This window comes from Procambarus clarkii, chromosome 8 (assembly GCF_040958095.1).
Source record: "Procambarus clarkii isolate CNS0578487 chromosome 8, FALCON_Pclarkii_2.0, whole genome shotgun sequence".
Lineage (NCBI taxonomy): Eukaryota > Metazoa > Arthropoda > Malacostraca > Decapoda > Cambaridae > Procambarus > Procambarus clarkii.
The window spans coordinates 17,109,643-17,129,439 of NC_091157.1; the positions used below are offsets into that span (position 1 = coordinate 17,109,643).

At 41.1% G+C, this 19,797-nt stretch overlaps 1 protein-coding gene across 1 annotated transcript in view; it reads left to right on the top strand.

Annotated features, from left to right (window-relative positions):
• The first annotated feature begins 1,484 nt into the window (after window positions 1-1,484).
• Window positions 1,485-19,797, top strand: part of LOC138359760 (trichohyalin-like) — a 37,696-nt gene continuing 19,383 nt past the window's right edge. Inside the window, exon 1 of the mRNA XM_069319423.1 lies at window positions 1,485-1,608. Within this exon, the coding sequence (XP_069175524.1) occupies window positions 1,485-1,608 (124 nt within the window). The remainder of the gene's footprint in view (window positions 1,609-19,797) is intronic.

A 19,797-nucleotide genomic window follows, 5' to 3' on the forward strand; every position in this document is an offset into this window, starting at 1 on the left:
TTGTATGAGTAGGCTAGTTAGGCCACAATATTTGCTTGTGTATGTGGCAACAAGACTTTATTACTTTAATAGTAGAATAGGCTGCAAGGCAGCCTGTGTCCAGGACTGTCAGAGAGGACAGTGTGTATGGATGGCAGGACAGTGAAGAAGAGGTGCCGACGTGGTGAAGAGGCCCTCCTGTGAGAGTGTGCGACTCCTGTCTTCCTGCCCAGTTGAAGGAGTGTTGGATGGTCGTGGAAGAAGAGGCTGACGATCTCCAGACTCATTATCCATATTCCATATTCATGTATTACTTGTGATTGTGTGCGTGTGTTCATGTAATTTGCATCAGTAAATCCACACATTTTATTACTGTGTTTGAGTGTGCCTCCATTTATGATATTTCTCTATGAGCATACATTTCTGGCTACAAACAATATATAATACACCCACTGAACTGCATTGCTGGGGTGCAGATATAATAACCCAGCTGGCGACCTTGCTGAGAGGAAGATAGAGAAGACAGGCGGGAAAGGAGTTCCTGCAACCTTTTTTTTTGTCTGGCAGGCAAGACTCAGGGAGGTTATGGTTATAGGTAAGCCTGAGTCTTCCTTCACTCCCCCACGGGTCTAGGCCGGAACTGTTAACAGCAGTTTCCCCGTGTTTGACTGAAGGGCTTCCAGGGTGAATCAGTGGCACCCCTTTGTGGTGGAAGCAAAGACCTGCGGAGGTGGGCATTGTTGGTCTTATCTTGTGTGACCAAGGAGACTCCGGTGAATCCCGGGAGTCGGAGGGGCTGAGTATTTGGGCCTTTGAGCCCCTAGCAGTTAAGTGTTAGCAGAGCCTCGGACCGCCCACCCCCACGTGACAAGAGAACTGGCGACCTCGCCAGGATTTGAACCCCAGTAGCCAACAACTGGGAACTTCGCCAGGAAGCGTGGATCAAGCTACAGTGTGGACCAAATTTCAAGACAAGTGTTGCCAGGGTACTAATACAGTGTGGCCAGTGAATTCGGTGGTACTGTTACTCGACCGGCTAAGGGACTGAAACGGTGAAATTAGTGCCTACTAACTAGTCTGTGCTGTCGTGTATGCTCAATGATATAGAGATGGAGGAGGACAAAGTAAAGAAATTTATTGACACAAGGGACGAGAGAATTTTGGAGGAGTGTACCAAGGCCCAGCTCCAACAAGTGGCAAACCACTTTGGGATCAGGTTGAGGAAGACTAAGGTAGCGGAGCGAAGGATAGAGATCATGGCACAGCTCACAGCTCGAGAGGAAGCGACGGGAGAGGAGCCATCTCAAGAGGAGCCGTCCCGAGGAGAGCCGTCGCAAGGTGAACCGTCCCGACTAGGGCCTCCCCAAGCGCCTACCAGTGTGGAGAGAATTCACAGTGAACATGGGAGCAGTGGGAGGTCCGGCTGTAGTAAGAGGAGCCTGCAACTGGCAATAATGAAGATGCAACTGGAAGCCCAGCTGCGACGAGAGGAAAGAGAAGCGCAAATGCGGCGAGAGGAACGTGCAGCTGAGCTGCAGCGAGATGAGCGTGAGCGAGATGAGCGTGAGCGAGAAGCACGGCTGCAACTGCAGCGAGAGGAACGTGCAGCTGAGCTGCAGCGAGAGGAACGTGCAGCTGAGCTGCAGCGAGAGGAACGTGCAGCTGAGCTGCAGCGAGAGGAGCGAGAAGCTCGGCTGCAGCGAGAAGAAGGAGAGAGACAACTGCGACTGGAGGTGATAAAGGCAAAGAAAGAAGTCGAATTGCGTCGCGTTGAACGTGGTCTGCCCTCACTACCTGCACGGCGGGATGACCTCAAGGTAAGGGAACGTGACTTACCTACGTTCGAACCACAAGAAGCTGAGGCGTTCTTCGAACACTTTGAAAGGATAGCAACTCTGAAGGAGTGGCCGGAAGATGATTGGGCTGCTCTGGTCCAGGGCAGATTGACTGGTGAGGCCCGGGAAGCCTATAACATGCTGGACCTAGAGGAGTGTACTAGTTATGACGCGATTAAGAATGCGGTTCTCCACTCATTCCGGCTGACTCCGGAGATGTACCGGAAGCGGTTCAGAGAGTGTACAAGAGCGTCGGGAAAGACTTACGCCGAGACCGCCAGGGATTTGGAACGGAAATTCCTACGATGGTTGAAGGCGGAGGAAGCGGAGTCGGTGGATGATATCAAACGACTGATAGTGATGGAGAAGTTTATGTCAGTGCTCCATCCTGAGTTGCGAGTAAGGTTGAGAGAAGCAGGTATTAAGGACCTGAAGGCTGCAGCGGACCGAGCCGACATGCTGGAGGAGGCACTACATATCAGGAGGGAGGGGCCGCCCAGACACTCGCCTTACCCCAGGTCGGGAGGGAACCTTAGGAGTTCAGGTGGAGCGAGGACGAGTGGGGACTCTCCCATGAGTAGTGTGCCCGATGAAGTGACGCGGTTCAAGAGCTCAAGAGACGCGGGGAGGAAGCCCCAAGCTGTGAGCAGTGGACCTAACTCGGGAGCGAGTGCTGCTGTCCCGGATACGACGACAGGGAGTCCAAGGAGGACCCAGAGGACGTCTGCAAGTGGTACCGCCAGAGTGACTGGCGAGTGGCCGCCCAGGGGAGGCAGCCGATGCTACAACTGTGGCGTGAGAGGACATTATGCCCGCGAGTGTGAGGAGCACCAAAGGAATGTAGGATTAATGTTGGAAGAGGAGAGAGTGTTTGTTCACACCCCATATTATAGTGGACCCAACGTGAATGGTTGGGAAATGAAGTTGGGTGAACATCCCTTCGTTTTCGAGGCCAACGTGAAGTTTGGAAAGTCAGACCCAGTGGAGGTGGCCGTTCTTCGAGATACGGGTGCTGACATAAGTATGGTAACCAGGAGTATTCTCCCCAAGGAATTTAATGATTCACCTGTGGGAGTGGTGAGGATACGCAGTGTGGGGGAGGAATACAGGTTGCCACTTCACGAAGTACAGCTGATTGCCGACTGCGGAGTCGAGAAAGCTATAGTAGCTGTAGCCCCTAAGTTACCCCTAGAGTATGTACAGATGGTGCTGGGTAATGACCTCGGAGGAGGCAGGATACAACCCGATTGGGCCAGGAGTGCCTATGTTGCAAGCAGCGGTACAACCCTGCCAGGTGAGGTATCGGTCGTTCCAGATGGTAGTGAGGAAGCCGACTTCGCCAGGGGAAACGTCGCCAGAGACGACGACAACGAGGGCGAGAGTGCAGAGAGGTCGTCGGAGGTCGTGGATAACCCCGACGAGGACCTCCGACTAAGCCTGATGATGCGTGTAGAGGAGTGGCGAGGAGCAGCTGTACGAACGCCTGGGGCGGTGAAGAGGCTGCAGACCGCACTCCCTCCATACAGAAACGTGAATAAAGTAAGCTCAGTGGATGAGCGAACGGCAGTGAGGGGCAGAGTGGAGGAGCCACGACGCAGTGCACCCTATGCCGGCCAGATGAATAGTGGTAGGTGCAAGGTGAACCACCGTGGTGAGGTGAGCCACAGGGAGGTGGATGAGCCCAACCACGAACCGAAGAAGACGTCTGCAGGGAAGAGAATCTCCTGGAGGAGTGAAGATGTTCGTCGGGAACGAAGGAGCGAATGGTATAGGAAAGGAAATACGAAGAAAGCAGGGAATAGGTACACCCAGGGTAGGCGGCAGCCTAACCAGAGGGGCATTGGGCCATCGCAAAAGCCTAGTGTGGAAGAGAGGAAGTTGCTGGATGGAGTACAGGTTACAAGTGCCACTGTGAGGAGACAACGCACCTACGGGAGAAGAGGAACCGAGAAGAGAGAAGATTGGCGAAGAAGAGATCAGGAGAGGAAACATGGAGTACCTGTAGGACGCAGTGGAAATGCAAGACTATCTCGGAGTGCACGACGCGGTGGAGGCGCTGAGTGCACTGGATCTTACAGTGGTAACGAGCCGTGGGAGTACACTCGTAGCCACGGAGAGAGGATTTCTTGTAGGGGTTCAGGGAACACCCATCACACCCGGTACTATGCGAGGTGGAGATACAATGAGGCAAGTGACTGGCAAGGTGGTACGAGCCACGTCACCAACTGGAGGAGTGACACTTCAGGAACGGAGGGAGCAAGAGTATAGGTTGCCCTCTTGAGTGCTGCTCTTCCGATATGACTCTTATTTTAAGGGGAGGGGTATGTTACGGTGCCCTCTCCTATTTCTTCCGTTTGCCGGCTTAAAGAGTCATATCAGCTCTCCCTACTGGTTCTCTGAGGTTCAGGGAGTCTAATGATATATGTGGCGACCAGACCGGCTGCCAGTTAAGGGAAGGAAGTTATATTATAAGTTGTAAATAAAGGAAAATTGGCGCCCTGTTATAAAATGAAACAGTATTCCCTACGGCAGATATGACGTTTTGGAAGGGACACAAGCCGATCGCGGATTGGCCGACGTAGGTCGCGGGCGACAAATCAGGGCCCGCCATGACGTCACCGAGTGCCCCGGGTGGCGCCAACGTCAGAGTTGTTCTGACCGGGGAAGCGACAGGACGCGCCTCGGTCTGCTCCCAAGGATTGGAGGCTCTGCAAGCCTTGTTCAGTGGATTGAGCTGGCCTTCGCAGCCCATCATAGTTATTGGAGACCCTGCACTTCTGGGAAGCAAAAGAGGAACCAAGTTCAGTGAGCAGAGAAGTGCCAAACTTGGAAAATAGTCGGCGACGACGCTGGGCGGCGCCGCTGGCTGGACGTTGAGGTCTGGAATGTGGGCGGGCAGGCCTAGCTGTGACTGGGATCACATCCAGTGAGAATCTTGGGAGGACGACACCGTGCCTAGGACAAGGAGCAACGCCTTGTGGGAGAGGCGAGTGTGGGGAAAAATAGTGATTAGCTCAGCGCCCATCGATGAACCAGGATTGGGGCAGCTGAATCTCAGGGATTGGAACGGCGACGACGCGAAGGCTTCACGACACCTGAGGACCTGTGGAACGTCCTGGATCGTCAAGGATCGACCCAAGGAAGCGTGGGAACCTCACACCATCGAGGGACAGGCGTCGTGAGCCAGGAATGTAAGGTATATCATTTTCCCTCCCATTACCCCTTGTATGAGTAGGCTAGTTAGGCCACAATATTTGCTTGTGTATGTGGCAACAAGACTTTATTACTTTAATAGTAGAATAGGCTGCAAGGCAGCCTGTGTCCAGGACTGTCAGAGAGGAGAGTGTGTATGGATGGCAGGACAGTGAAGAAGAGGTGCCGACGTGGTGAAGAGGCCCTCCTGTGAGAGTGTGAGACTCCTGTCTTCCTGCCCAGTTGAAGGAGTGTTGGATGGTCGTGGAAGAAGAGGCTGACGATCTCCAGACTCATTATCCATATTCCATATTCATGTATTACTTGTGATTGTGTGCGTGTGTTCATGTAATTTGCATCAGTAAATCCACACATTTTATTACTGTGTTTGAGTGTGCCTCCATTTATGATATTTCTCTATGAGCATACATTTCTGGCTACAAACAATATATAATACACCCACTGAACTGCATTGCTGGGGTGCAGATATAATAACCCAGCTGGCGACCTTGCTGAGAGGAAGATAGAGAAGACAGGCGGGAAAGGAGTTCCTGCAACCTATTTTTTTGTCTGGCAGGCAAGACTCAGGGAGGTTATGGTTATAGGTAAGCCTGAGTCTTCCTTCACTCCCCCACGGGTCTAGGCCGGAACTGTTAACAGCAGTTTCCCCGTGTTTGACTGAAGGGCTTCCAGGGTGAATCAGTGGCACCCCTTTGTGGTGGAAGCAAAGACCTGCGGAGGTGGGCATTGTTGGTCTTATCATGTGTGACCAAGGAGACTCCGGTGAATCCCGGGAGTCGGAGGGGCTGAGTATTTGGGCCTTTGAGCCCCTAGCAGTTAAGTGTTAGCAGAGCCCCGGACCGCCCACCCCCACGTGACAATATATATATATATATATATATATATGTCGTACCTAGTAGCCAGAACTCACTTCTGAGCCTACTATGCAAGGCCCGATTTGCCTAATAAGCCAAGTTTTCATGAATTAATTGCTTTTCGACTACCTAACCTACCTAACCTAACCTAACATAACTTTTTCGGCTACCTAACCTAACCTAACCTATAAAGATAGGTTAGGTTAGGTTAGGTAGGGTTGGTTAGGTTCGGTCATATATCTACGTTAATTTTAACTCCAATAAAAAAAAATTCACCTCTTACATAATGAAATGGGTTGCTTTATCATTTCATAAGAAAAAAATTAGAGAAAATATATTATTTCATGAAAACTTGGCTTATTAGGCAAATCGGGCCTTGCATTGTAGGCTGAAAAGTGAGTTCTGGCTACTAGGTACGACATATATATATATATATATATATATATATATATATATATATGTCGTACCTAGTAGCCAGAACTCACTTCTCAGCCTACTATTCAAGGCCCGATTTGCCTAATAAGCCAAGTTTTCCTGAATTAATATATTTACTATAATTTTTTTCTTATGAAATGATAAAGCAACCCTTTTCACTATGTATGAGGTCAATTTTTTTTTATTGGAGTTAAAATTAACGTAGATATATGACCGAACCTAACCAACCCTACCTAACCTAACCTAACCTATATATATAGGTAAGGTTAGGTTAGGTAGCCAAAAAAAGCTAGGTTAGGTTAGGTTAGGTAGGTTAGGTCGACGAAAAAACATTAATTCATGAAAACTTGGCTTATTAGGCAAATCGGGCCTTGCATAGTAGGCTGAGAAGTGAGTTCTGGCTACTAGGTACGACATATATATATATATAAATATATGTATATATATAAATATATATATATATATAAATATATGTATATATATATAAATATATATATATATATATATATATATATATATAAATATATGTATATATATATAAATATATATATATATATAAATATATGTATATATATATAAATATATATATATATATATATATATAAATATATATATATATATATATATATATATATATAAATATATATATATATAAATATATATAAATATATATATATATAAATATATATATATATAAATATATATATATATATATATATATATATATATATATATATATATATATATATATATATATATATATATATATATATATATATAAATGTCGTACCTAGTAGCCAGAACGCACTTCTCAGCCTACTATGCAAGGCCCGATTTGCCTAATACGCCAAGTTTTCATGAATTAATGTTTTTTCGACTACCTAACCTACCTAACCTAACCTAACCTAACTTTTTCTGCTACCTAACCGAACCTAACCTATAAAGATAGGTTAGGTTAGGTTAGGTAGGGTTGGTTACGTTCGGCCATATATCTACGTTAATTTTAACTCCAATAAAAAAAAATTGACCTCATAGATAATGAAATGGGTAGCTTTATCATTTCATAAGAAAAAAATTAGAGAAAATATATTAATTCAGGAAAACTTGGCTTATTAGGCAAATCGGGCCTTGCATAGTAGGCTGAGAAGAGCGTTCTGGCTACTAGGTACGACATAAATATATATATATATATATATATATATATATATATATATATATATATATATATATATATATATATATATATATATGTCGTACCTAGTAGCCAGAATGCACTTCTCAGCCTACTATGCAAGGCCCGATTTGCCTAATATGCCAAGTTTTCATGAATTAATATATTTTCTCTAATTTTTTTCTTATGAAATGATAAAGCTACCCATTTCATTATGTATGAGGTCAATTTTTTTTATTGGAGTTAAAATTAACGTAGATATATGACCGAACCTAACCAACCCTACCTAACCTAACCTAACCTATTTTTGTAGGTTAGGTTAGGTTAGGTGGCCGAAAAAGTTAGGTTAGGTTAGGTTAGGTAGGTTAGGTTGTCGAAAAACAATTAATTCATGAAAACTTGGCTTATTAGGCAAATTGGGCCTTGCATAGTAGGCTGAGAAGTGCGTTCTGGCTACTAGGTACGACATATATATATATATATATATATATATGTCGTACCTAGTAGCCAGAACGCACTTCTCAGCCTATTATGCAAGGCCCGATTTGTGTAATAAGCCAAGTTTTCATGAATTAATGTTTTTTCGACTACCTAACCTACCTAACCTAACCTAACCTAACTTTTTCGGCTACCTAACCTAACCTAACCTATAAAGATAGGTTAGGTTAGGTTAGGTAGGGTTGGTTAGGTTCGGTCATATATCTACGTTAATTTTTACTCCAATTAAAAAAAATTGACCTCATACATAATGAAATGGGTAGATTTATCATTTCATAAGAAAAAAAATTGAGAAAATATAATAATTCATGAAAATTTGGCTTATTAGGCAAATCGGGCCTTTCATAGTAGGCTGAGAAGTGCGTTCTGGCTACTAGGTACGACATATATATATATATATATATATATATATATATATATATATATATATATATATATATATATGTCGTACCTAATAGCCAGAACGCACTTCTCAGCCTACTATGCAAGGCCCGATTTGCCTAATAAGCCAAGTTTTTATGAATTAATGTTTTTTCGACTACCTAACCTACCTAACCTAACCTAACCTACCTTTTTCGGCAACCTAACCCAACCTTAACCTATGAAGATAGGTTAGGTTAGGTTAGGTAGGGTTGGTTAGGTTCGGTCATATATCTACGTTAATTTTAACTACAATAAAAAAAATTGACCTCATACATAATGAAATGGGTAGCTTTATCATTTCATAAGAAAAAAAATAGAAAAAATATATTAATTCAGGAAAACTTGGCTTATTAGGCAAATCGGGCCTTGAATAGTAGGCCAAAAAGTGAGTTCTGGCTACTAGGTACGACATATATATATATATATATATATATATATATATATAAAGTTTGTGAGGGTACCACCTCTGGTGCCAATGTGGGGACCCATAGCCTCGGAGAAGAAAATAAAAAGTATTAGGAGAAGACCTTGTGGTTTCTCACTGAACACTAATATTATCTTCTCCTACCACCCCCATTCTTTTGTATGTACACATATATATTTACTTTATTTGAACTTTGTTACAAAAATGGAGTTACATATGGGTTACAAAGATGGTTGTTATAGGTTGTCGAGTTCCTCCAGCTCCTCAGATGGCAGGCAGGAACCCTGGATGCAGTGCGCATTTCCCCTCTGTATCGCCACACTGAGGCGCTGGAAAAGAAAGCTTGCAGCTCTTGGGTCTCTTGTTGTTTCAATGAGCCTAGAACCCAGTTCCTTCAAAAAACTGGTAGCACTTTTACCCCAGGCGCCGAGTGTCTCAGAAGCAATGGGGACAAAATTGTAGTGGTGATCCAGTTCTCTATACTTACGGGATTTGGCTGCTTCCCTGTGGGTTACAGCGCCACCTGGTTGTGCAACACTGAGGTTAATGTAGGTGTTAGCCAGGGTTGATACGCACGTGTAGTCCCATACCAACTGCTTGCCATTCTTCCAGGGGTTCACTGTGATACCATCCGGGCGGCCAATAAGAGCATCAGAGTTACGGGGCGTTAGGTAACAGGGCTCTCTTTCAGCTGGGCATCCAGCTGTGGTGAGGCTCCTCTTGATAATGTCGTTAACTTCACTGTGCCTCGAGTCCCATCCCCCTGTGCTTTGGCAGAGTAGGCCATGGTGGCCGTACCTGTCAGCCACCACCTCGCCGCAAATACACCTATATCTGGTGTGGATTGGGGCAGCAAGGCGGAGGGCCACAGCAATTCGGAGGGCGTGTGGTGTGAGACGCGTGCCAGTTGCCGACATTGGGGTTGCTAACAGGAAATCTCCTGCATGTGGTGCTGCTACTGCTGTGAGGCGAGCAATGTCGTGTTGTGTTGCTGCAGCACCCAGGCACTCTGCAGCAACTTGGTCTACAATGGGGCCATCCCAGCTGGATTGCTTGTGGGCTTTTGTGGATGGTGGTTGAGGTGATTGGCCTGCACGAGAGGCCCACTCTGTGGCACAGCGTGTAAAATTGGGATCATGTACACCTGCCAGCTGATGTAAGTGGGCAGGTAGAATTTCCTTCACAAGGTCGTCGGATGCTGATAAGGAGGACAGGAAGGCTGGAACAGCGATTTGCGTTGCTGTTCGAACTCCGAGGCCACCAAGTCTTACGGGAAGAGAGGCATGTTTCCACTATAGGTCATCGAGAGAGAGGTTAAGGGCTTTTTCTAGCATTGATTTCAGTAACCGGTCATACTCACTTAGTTTTTGGCTACTGTAAGATGGTGAACACCTCAGAAAGTAGGTTAACCTGGGGAGGGACAGACATCTGGTGATGAGGTAGAGTGCATCATGAGCATCAATATCCTCAATCCTCACATCCATCCTCTTAAGGTCGGCGATTTTCTTATCAAGGACCTCATCGATGGCTTTCAACCCCAGGGGAGCGCCTAGGAGTGTGCTGTCTTCAGGTTTAGTTTTATGGATATTTGGCAGAAGACCCTCTATTCTCTCTACGATGCCCTAGTTGGAACATATTATTTCACATTTAGAAGGGTTCAGGGTGAGGCCTAAAACTGCACCTTGCTCCTGGATTTTTCTGATGTCCTCCAGGAGGGAGTCTTGGGAACCAGCTAGGGTACCATCATCCAAGAACCAGATGTTAAGCTCGCTGGACAGGACCTCTGTGACTTGTTTGATGACTAAGCAGAAAAGGAGAGGAGCAAGGGGGTCACCCTGTTGGACGCCTTCTCGCGAGTCAGTTTCATGTTCGCCAAAAAGTAGCTTAAGATCCATACTGTAGCATGAATGTACAAAAGGGTAGAGGGAAGGGAAATGACTATGAACCGCACGGAGTACAGCATCCCTCCGCACCAAATTGAAGGCAAATTTTTTAAATCTAGCTTGATAAGGGCCTTTTCGTCTGTGATGTTGGCGATGAAGGCTCGAGCTGCATGGGCTGCCGCCTCACACCCTTGTGGAATGCCAAACCCGAGCTGTTTTGCCTTCAGCATGTTGGCCGCTGCATCAATAACTGTTCTTGCAGCTGCCTTTGCGACGAGACGCCGGAGAGAATTGCCCACAGCTATTGGCCTGATCCCTCCATCCTTTTTCTTTAGAGCACAGAGAGATGCTCCAAAAAAGATAGGTCTTGTGGACGCTGGTATGTTGCCAGCTAGATATGTGTTGGTGAATCTGGTTAGTTCCACCAAGAGGTTCTTTGCAATGTCACCCAGTGCAGGGTTGAGCATTTGCTTGAGGTGGTTGGGTTTTAGTCCTGTGAACCCACCTGCTATATATATATATATATATATATATATATATATATATATATATATATATATATATATATATATATATATATATATATATATATTTATATATATATATATACACATTATATATATATAATAAACCTAACTTTTTCGGCTACCTAACCTAACCCCAAAAGATAGGTTAGGTTAGGTTAGGTAGGGTTGGTTAGGTTCGGTCATATATCTACGTTAATTTTAACTCCAATAAAAAAAAATTGACCTCTTACATAATGAAATGGGTAGCTTTATTAGTTCATAAGAAAAGAATTTGAGAAAATATAATAATTCAGGAAAACTTGGCTAATTAGGCAAATCGACCCTTGCATAGTAGGCTGAAAAGTGCGTTCTGGCTACTAGGTATGACATATATATATATGTCGTACCTAGTAGCCAGAACGCACTTCTGAGCCTACTATGCAAGGCCCGATTTGCCTAATAAGCCAAGTTTTCTTGAATTAATATATTTTCTCTAATTTTTTTCTTATGAAATGATAAAGCTACCCATTTCATTATGTATGAGGTCAATTTTTTTTTATTGGAATTAAAATTCACGTAAATATATGACCGAACCTAACCAACCCTACCTGACCTAACCTAACCTATCTTTATAGGTTAGGTTAGGTTAGGTAGCCGAAAAAGTTAGGTTAGGTTAGGTAGGTTAGGTAGTCGAAAAACAATTAATTCATGAAAACTTGGCTTATTAGGCAAATCGGGCCTAGCATAGTAGGCTGAGAAGTGCGTTCTGGCTACTAGGTACGACATATATATATATATATATATATATATATATATATATATATATATATATATATATATATATATATATATATATATATATATATTGGTGTATACTGGCAGCAGGTTTTCTTTCAAACATGTTTCATTGAATATGACCGCATATTCTGTATTTATTATTTTCTGGTTTAGGGCTTCTATCCCTCTAACTATTTTCTTAGCATCAGGGCTTAATTGGAATAGGAGTTCTCTAAAACTCATTTTCGTACTTTTAAGGTGAAGAAAAGAAGTGATTTACTATAGAGTGTATTACACTTATTTGTATAATTTGCACGACGTTTCGAACCTCCATGGTTCATTCTCAAGTGAACAGATCTTACAATACTAGTTGATTTTATACCCGCATTAGGTCAGGTGATAATACAATGAAGGTGAAAAACATGGGGGGATACATAAGGGATAAACATAGGGGCTGCAGAAGGCGTATTGGCCCATACGAGGCATCTCCTATCTAAACACAAAGATTAATCCAGTGTAATTGGCCTGTTATGTTGGCCATTGTCTTCTGTGTTGGCATCGATATGTTCTTGTCTTGTCCTTACTCTCATGGTGGGTAGAGTAAATAGTTCCGTGATTTGGGTGTTCATGGTAGGTCGCTCTATTCTTATGTGAATTGCCTCAAGAATTTGTAATCTTCTTGAATCTTGGGGTTTGTCTATTATGCAAGTATTCTTGTTCAACATTTCTCTTGTTAGAGTAATGTCATGGGCTTGTCTCATGTGATTCCTAGGGGCACCAGATTGAAGATGGCATGTCAAACGCCTCGTCAGCTTGGTCGACGTCATACCTATGTACTTACATTGAAGGTTACATCCTTCGTGGGGGCAAGTGTACATGTATACAACGCTTGACTGCTGTAGAGGGTTCTCCGTCGGCTTCGGGCTGTTTTTGATAAAGAGTTCGGAAGTCTTCTTGGTTTTGTAGAATATTATCACGTTTATGTTTTGGTTAGGAGTAGTGCTTTTTACTCCTTTACGGATTATTTCTTTCATTATTCTTTCCTCTTTTATATGTTCACTGTGCATGGTTGATTTGTAATATAATTTTATTGGGGGTGTTGTGGTTTCTGTTCTAGGTTCTGAATTATACCAACGGTCCAAGTGTCTTCTTATAGCAGCGTTTATTTCCGCGTCGCTATATCCGTTGTTCACCAATACCTGAGTTACTCTTTCAAACTCTCTACTCACGTTGCTCCATTCAGAGCAGTGGGTAAGCGCTCGACGAATATAAGCATTGAGAACACTGGCTTTGTATCTTTGGGGGCACTCACTTCTACCGTTCAGGCATAATCCTATGTTGGTGGGCTTGGTATATATACCAAGCCCACCAACATAGGATTATGCCTGAACGGTAGAAGTGAGTGCCCCCAAAGATACAAAGCCAGTGTTCTCAATGCTTATATTCGTCGAGCGCTTACCCACTGCTCTGAATGGAGCAACGTGAGTAGAGAGTTTGAAAGAGTAACTCAGGTATTGGTGAACAACGGATATAGCAACGCGGAAATAAACGCTGCTATAAGAAGACACTTGGACCGTTGGTATAATTCAGAACCTAGAACAGAAACCACAACACCCCCAATAAAATTATATTACAAATCAACCATGCACAGTGAACATATAAAAGAGGAAAGAATAATGAAAGAAATAATCCGTAAAGGAGTAAAAAGCACTACTCCTAACCAAAACATAAACCTGATAATATTCTACAAAACCAAGAAGACTTCCGAACTCCTTATCAAAAACAGCCCGAAGCCGACGGAGAACCCTCTACAGCAGTCAAGCGTTGTATACATGTACACTTGCCCCCACGAAGGATGTAACCTTCAATGTAAGTACATAGGTATGACGTCGACCAAGCTGACGAGGCGTTTGACATGCCATCTTCAATCTGGTGCCCCTAGGAATCACATGAGACAAGCCCATGACAATTCTCTAACAAGAGAAATGTTGAACAAGAATACTTGCATAATAGACAAAACCCAAGATTCAAGAAGATTACAAATTCTTGAGGCAATTCACATAAGAATAGAGCGACCTACCATGAACACCCAAATCACGGAACTATTTACTCTACCCACCATGAGAGTAAGGACAAGACAAGAACATATCGATGCCAACACAGAAGACAATGGCCAACATAACAGGCCAATTACACTGGATTAATCTTTGTGTTTAGATAGGAGATGCCTCGTATGGGCCAATACGCCTTCTGCAGCCCCTATGTTTATCCCTTATGTATCCCCCCATGTTTTTCACCTTCATTGTATTATCACCTGACCTAATGCGAGTATAAAATCAACTAGTATTGTAAGATCTGTTCACTTGAGAATGAACCATGGAGGTTCGAAACGTCGTGCAAATTTTACAAATAAGTGTAATACACTCTATAGTAAATCACTTCTTTTCTTCACCTTAAAAGTACGAAAATGAGTTTTGGAGAACTCCTATTCCAATTAAGCCCTGATGCTAAGAAAATAGTTAGAGGGATAGAAGCCCTAAACCAGAAAATAATAAATACAGAATATGCGGTCATATTCAATGAAACATGTTTGAAAGAAAACCTGCTGCCAGTATACACCAATATACATATATATATATATATATATATATATATATATATATATATATATATATATATATATATATATATATATATATTATATATATATATATATATATATATATATATATATATATATATATATATATATATGTCGTACCTAGTAGCCAGAACGCACTTCTCTGCCTACTATGCAAGGCCCGAATTGCCTAATAAGCCAAGTTTTCCAGAATTAATATATTTTCTCTAAATTTTTTTTATGAAATGATAAAGCTACCCATTTCATTATGTATGAGGTCAATTTTTTTTTATTGGAGTTAAAATTAACGTAGATATATGACCGAACCTAACCAACCCTACCTAACCTAACCTATCTTTATAGGTTAGGTTAGGTAGCCGAAAAAGTTAGGTTAGGTTAGGTTAGGTAAGTTAGATAGTCGAAAAACAATTAATTCATGAAAACTTGGCTTATTAGGCAAATCAGGCCTTGCATAGTAGGCAGAGAAGTGCGTTCTGGCTACTAGGTACGACATATATATATATATATATATATATATATATATATATATATATATATATATATATATATATATATATATATATATATATATATATATATATATACAATCTTTGGACAACACCCACCAGTGGGACTCGAACCCAGAAAGCACAACTACCTTCCAGTAGCTGGCATAACTAGTATGCTTTAACCCACTACGCCATCAGACCTTACAAAAGAAGTAGATAGTTCGAGATATATATATCTCAAACATCTCTACCTCCCGAAGGCACCAGATGAGTGAGGGGTCAGTCTGCATTTTTCGTCAAGCCACTGTCAATGTGAGAGAACTCGTGTCCAGCTTATAAGCCTATACTTGCATAAACCTTCACTTTATCTTCACTTGTGGTTTATGCAAGTATAGGCTTATATATATATATATATATATATATATGTATATATATATATATATATATATATATATATATATATATATATATATATATATATATATAATATATATATATATATATATATATATATATATATATATACATTATATATATATATATATATATATATAATGTATATATATATATATATATATATATATATATAATGTATATATATATATATATATATATATAATGTATATATATATATATATATATATATATATATATATAATGTATATATATATATATATATATATAATGTATATATATATATATATATATATATATATATATATATATATATATATATATATATATATATATATATATATATATATATATATATATATATTAGTATATTTTGGTAGCAGTCTTTCCTGTAGTCATATATTATTAAATATGACCGAAAAAGTAAGATTAATAATTCTAACACGAATTTTCTCAATCTTTCGTACATTTCTTTTCACTGTTGGAGGTAAATCAAAAATCAATTCTCCAAAATTCATTTTTATTTCTAGTCTGACGCGACACGAGCGCGTTTCGTAAAACTTATTACATTTTCAAAGACTTTAGTTTACAAATACACAACTGAATAGAACTTACGCATCTCCGATTTTATATCTACATTTGAGTGAGGTGGATGGGGTGAGGTGGCATTAATAGGGTATTAATTTCATCAACACAAGACAGAACAAGAGGTGGCATTAATAGGGTATTAATTTCATCAACACAAGACAGAACACGAAACAATGGGTATTGAATAGAAGTGTTTGTAGAAAGCCTATTGGTCCATATTTCTTGATGCTTCTATATTGGAGCGGAGTCTTGAGGTGGGTAGAATATAGTTGTGCAATAATTGGCTGTTGATTGCTGGTGTTGACTTCTTGATGTGTAGTGCCTCGCAAACGTCAAGCCGCCTGCTATCGCTGTATCTATCGATGATTTCTGTGTTGTTTACTAGGATTTCTCTGGCGATGGTTTGGTTGTGGGAAGAGATTATATGTTCCTTAATGGAGCCCTGTTGCTTATGCATCGTTAAACGCCTAGAAAGAGATGTTGTTGTCTTGCCTATATACTGGGTTTTTTGGAGCTTACAGTCCCCAAGTGGGCATTTGAAGGCATAGACGACGTTAGTCTCTTTTAAAGCGTTCTGTTTTGTGTCTGGAGAGTTTCTCATGAGTAGGCTGGCCGTTTTTCTGGTTTTATAGTAAATCGTCAGTTGTATCCTCTGATTTTTGTCTGTAGGGATAACGTTTCTATTAACAATATCTTTCAGGACCCTTTCCTCCGTTTTATGAGCTGTGGAAAAGAAGTTCCTGTAAAATAGTCTAATAGGGGGTATAGGTGTTGTGATGTTCAGCTTGTGACCACAGCATCGCCGAAAAATGTCAAAATAAATATATAATTGTTATTATTTAGCGATGACAATATTACAGATGACAATGACTGTGATATAAATAACCAGGGTTGTGATAATAGCAGGATTGTTGTAATAATTAGCGCTATGGGAGGAGTGATGCTGAGAGACGGAGGGAGACAGCATCGTTTACTGTGTGGCCAACTGTTATTGTTTGCATTCACCATACCAGGTCAGTGGTTCTCTATGGTGAACACAAATGTAGATACTTATATATAACGTGTGTATTAGTGTAATAACAGCAAAAGAATTATGTTGGGAGGAGCCATATGGGTGACGGAGGTGACGTCGTCTGCACGATTTGTCTAGCTGTTTAGAGGGTAGCCACTATGCTCTTTGGGCGCACTACAAGCTTAGGTGTACAGTTACGGTGCATAAAACATGTAGATATTTATATATAATATGTGTATTTAGGGTAATAACACTGCAAAAGGTATTGTTGGGGGAGAAAGTTTAGTGCGTCTGACCTTGAATGAGTGAGGGAGCCGCCAGCCGCCATCTGTGTATAGCGACGACTCTTAGTGCCTGAACTAACTATATCAGCTTAGTTGTGGTGAACAAAATATACACATACTTATATATAACGTCTGTATATAGTGTAATAACACCACAACTGGTATTGTTGGGGGAGAAAGTTTAGTGCGTGTGTTGAGGGAGTGGCAGCGAGTGGCTGGCTGGTGTGTGGCGGTAACTCCTCGTTGCTTTTCGACTCTCAATACCAACTTAGTGGTTCGTTATGGTGACCAAAATATGCCAATACTTATATATAACCTGTGTATAGAGTGTAATAGCAGCAAAACTATTTGTTTATAGTTTTATTAACAATAATTGAATCACTAATATGCACATCATACTTTTGAGTATAACGATTATTAACCACTTTTATTATATAAATATATTACAATACACACTATTGAATAATATTACTGCAAAAAAACTAAGAAAAAATCAATCGGAGACATTGAAACAATTAGGTAATAATATCTTTGTGGCAACTCCCATCTGTCAACGCAGGTGACGCTGACCGGGTCTGACGACCGCTCTGTCAACGCTCACTTTTTGCCAGACTTCCTCGGTCAATTGCGCCCAAAATATGTCACCTACGATTTTTTTTTATTTTTTCCGTGCTCAGGGGACACAAATTAACATGTTTAGAAGACGAAAAAAAAATTTTGAATTTTTTTTTTCTTGCGCACAGGGGTGTAAATGTCCCAAGGACCCCTGTGCAGTGTAAGAGTTAAGGAACTTATAATCTCTTCCCACAACCAAACCATCGCCAGAGAAATCCTAGTAAACAACACAGAAATCATCGATAGATACAGCGATAGCAGGCTGCTTGACGTTTGCGAGGCACTACACATCAAGAAGTCAACACCAGCAATCAACAGCCAATTATTGCACAACTATATTCTACCCACATTAAGACTCCGCTCCAATATAGAAGCATCAAGAAATATGGACCAATAGTCTTTCTACAAACACTTCTATTCAATACCCATTGTTTCGTGTTCTGTCTTGTGTTGATAAAATTAATACCCTATTAATGTCACCTCTTGTTCTGTCTTGTGTTGATGAAATTAATACCCTATTAATGCCACCTCTTGTTCTGTCTTGTGTTGATTAATGCCACATGACCCCTTCCACCTCACTCAAATGTAGATATAAAATCGGAGATGCGTAAGTTCTATTCAGTTGTGTATTTGTAAACTAAAGTCTTTGAAAATGTAATAAGTTTTACGAAACGTGCTCGTGTCGCGTCAGACTAGAAATAAAAATGAATTTTGGAGAATTGATTTTTGATTTACCTCCAACAGTGAAAAGAAATGTACGAAAGATTGAGAAAATTCGTGTTAGAATTATTAATCTTACTTTTTCGGTCATATTTAATAATATATGTCTACAGGAAAGACTGCTACCAAAATATACTTATATATATATATATATATATATATATATATATATATATATATATATATATATATATATATATATATATATATATATATATTATTAAATATGACTGAAAAAGTAAGAGTAATAATTCTAACACGAATTTTCTCAATCTTTCGTACATTACGCTTCACTGTTGGAGGTAAATCAAAAATTAATTCTCCAAAATTCATTTTTATTTCTAGTCTGACGCGACACGGGCGCGTTTCGTAAAACTTATTACATTTTCAAAGACTTTAGTTCACAAATACACAACTGAATAGAACTTACGTATCTCCGATTTTATATCTACATTTGAGTGAGGTGGGAGGGGTGATGTGGCATTAACACAAGACAGAACAAGAGGGGATATTAATAGGGTATTAAAAGTATCAACACAAGACAGAACACAAACAATGGGTATTGAATAGAAGTGTTTGTAGAAAGCCTATTGGTCCATATTTCTTGATGCTTCTATATTGGAGCGGAGTCTTGAGGTGGGTAGAATATAGTTGTGCAATAATTGGCTGTTGATTGCTGGTGTTGACTTCTTGATGTGTAGTGCCTCGCAAACGTCAAGCCGCCTGCTATCGCTGTATCTATCGATGATTTCTGTGTTGTTTACTAGGATTTCTCTGGCGATGGTTTGGTTGTGGGAAGAGATTATATGTTCCTTAATGGAGCCCTGTTGCTTATGCATCGTTAAACGCCTAGAAAGAGATGTTGTTGTCTTGCCTATATACTGGGTTTTTTGGAGCTTACAGTCCCCAAGTGGGCATTTGAAGGCATAGACGACGTTAGTCTCTTTTAAAGCGTTCTGTTTTGTGTCTGGAGAGTTTCTCATGAGTAGGCTGGCCGTTTTTCTGGTTTTATAGTAAATCGTCAGTTGTATCCTCTG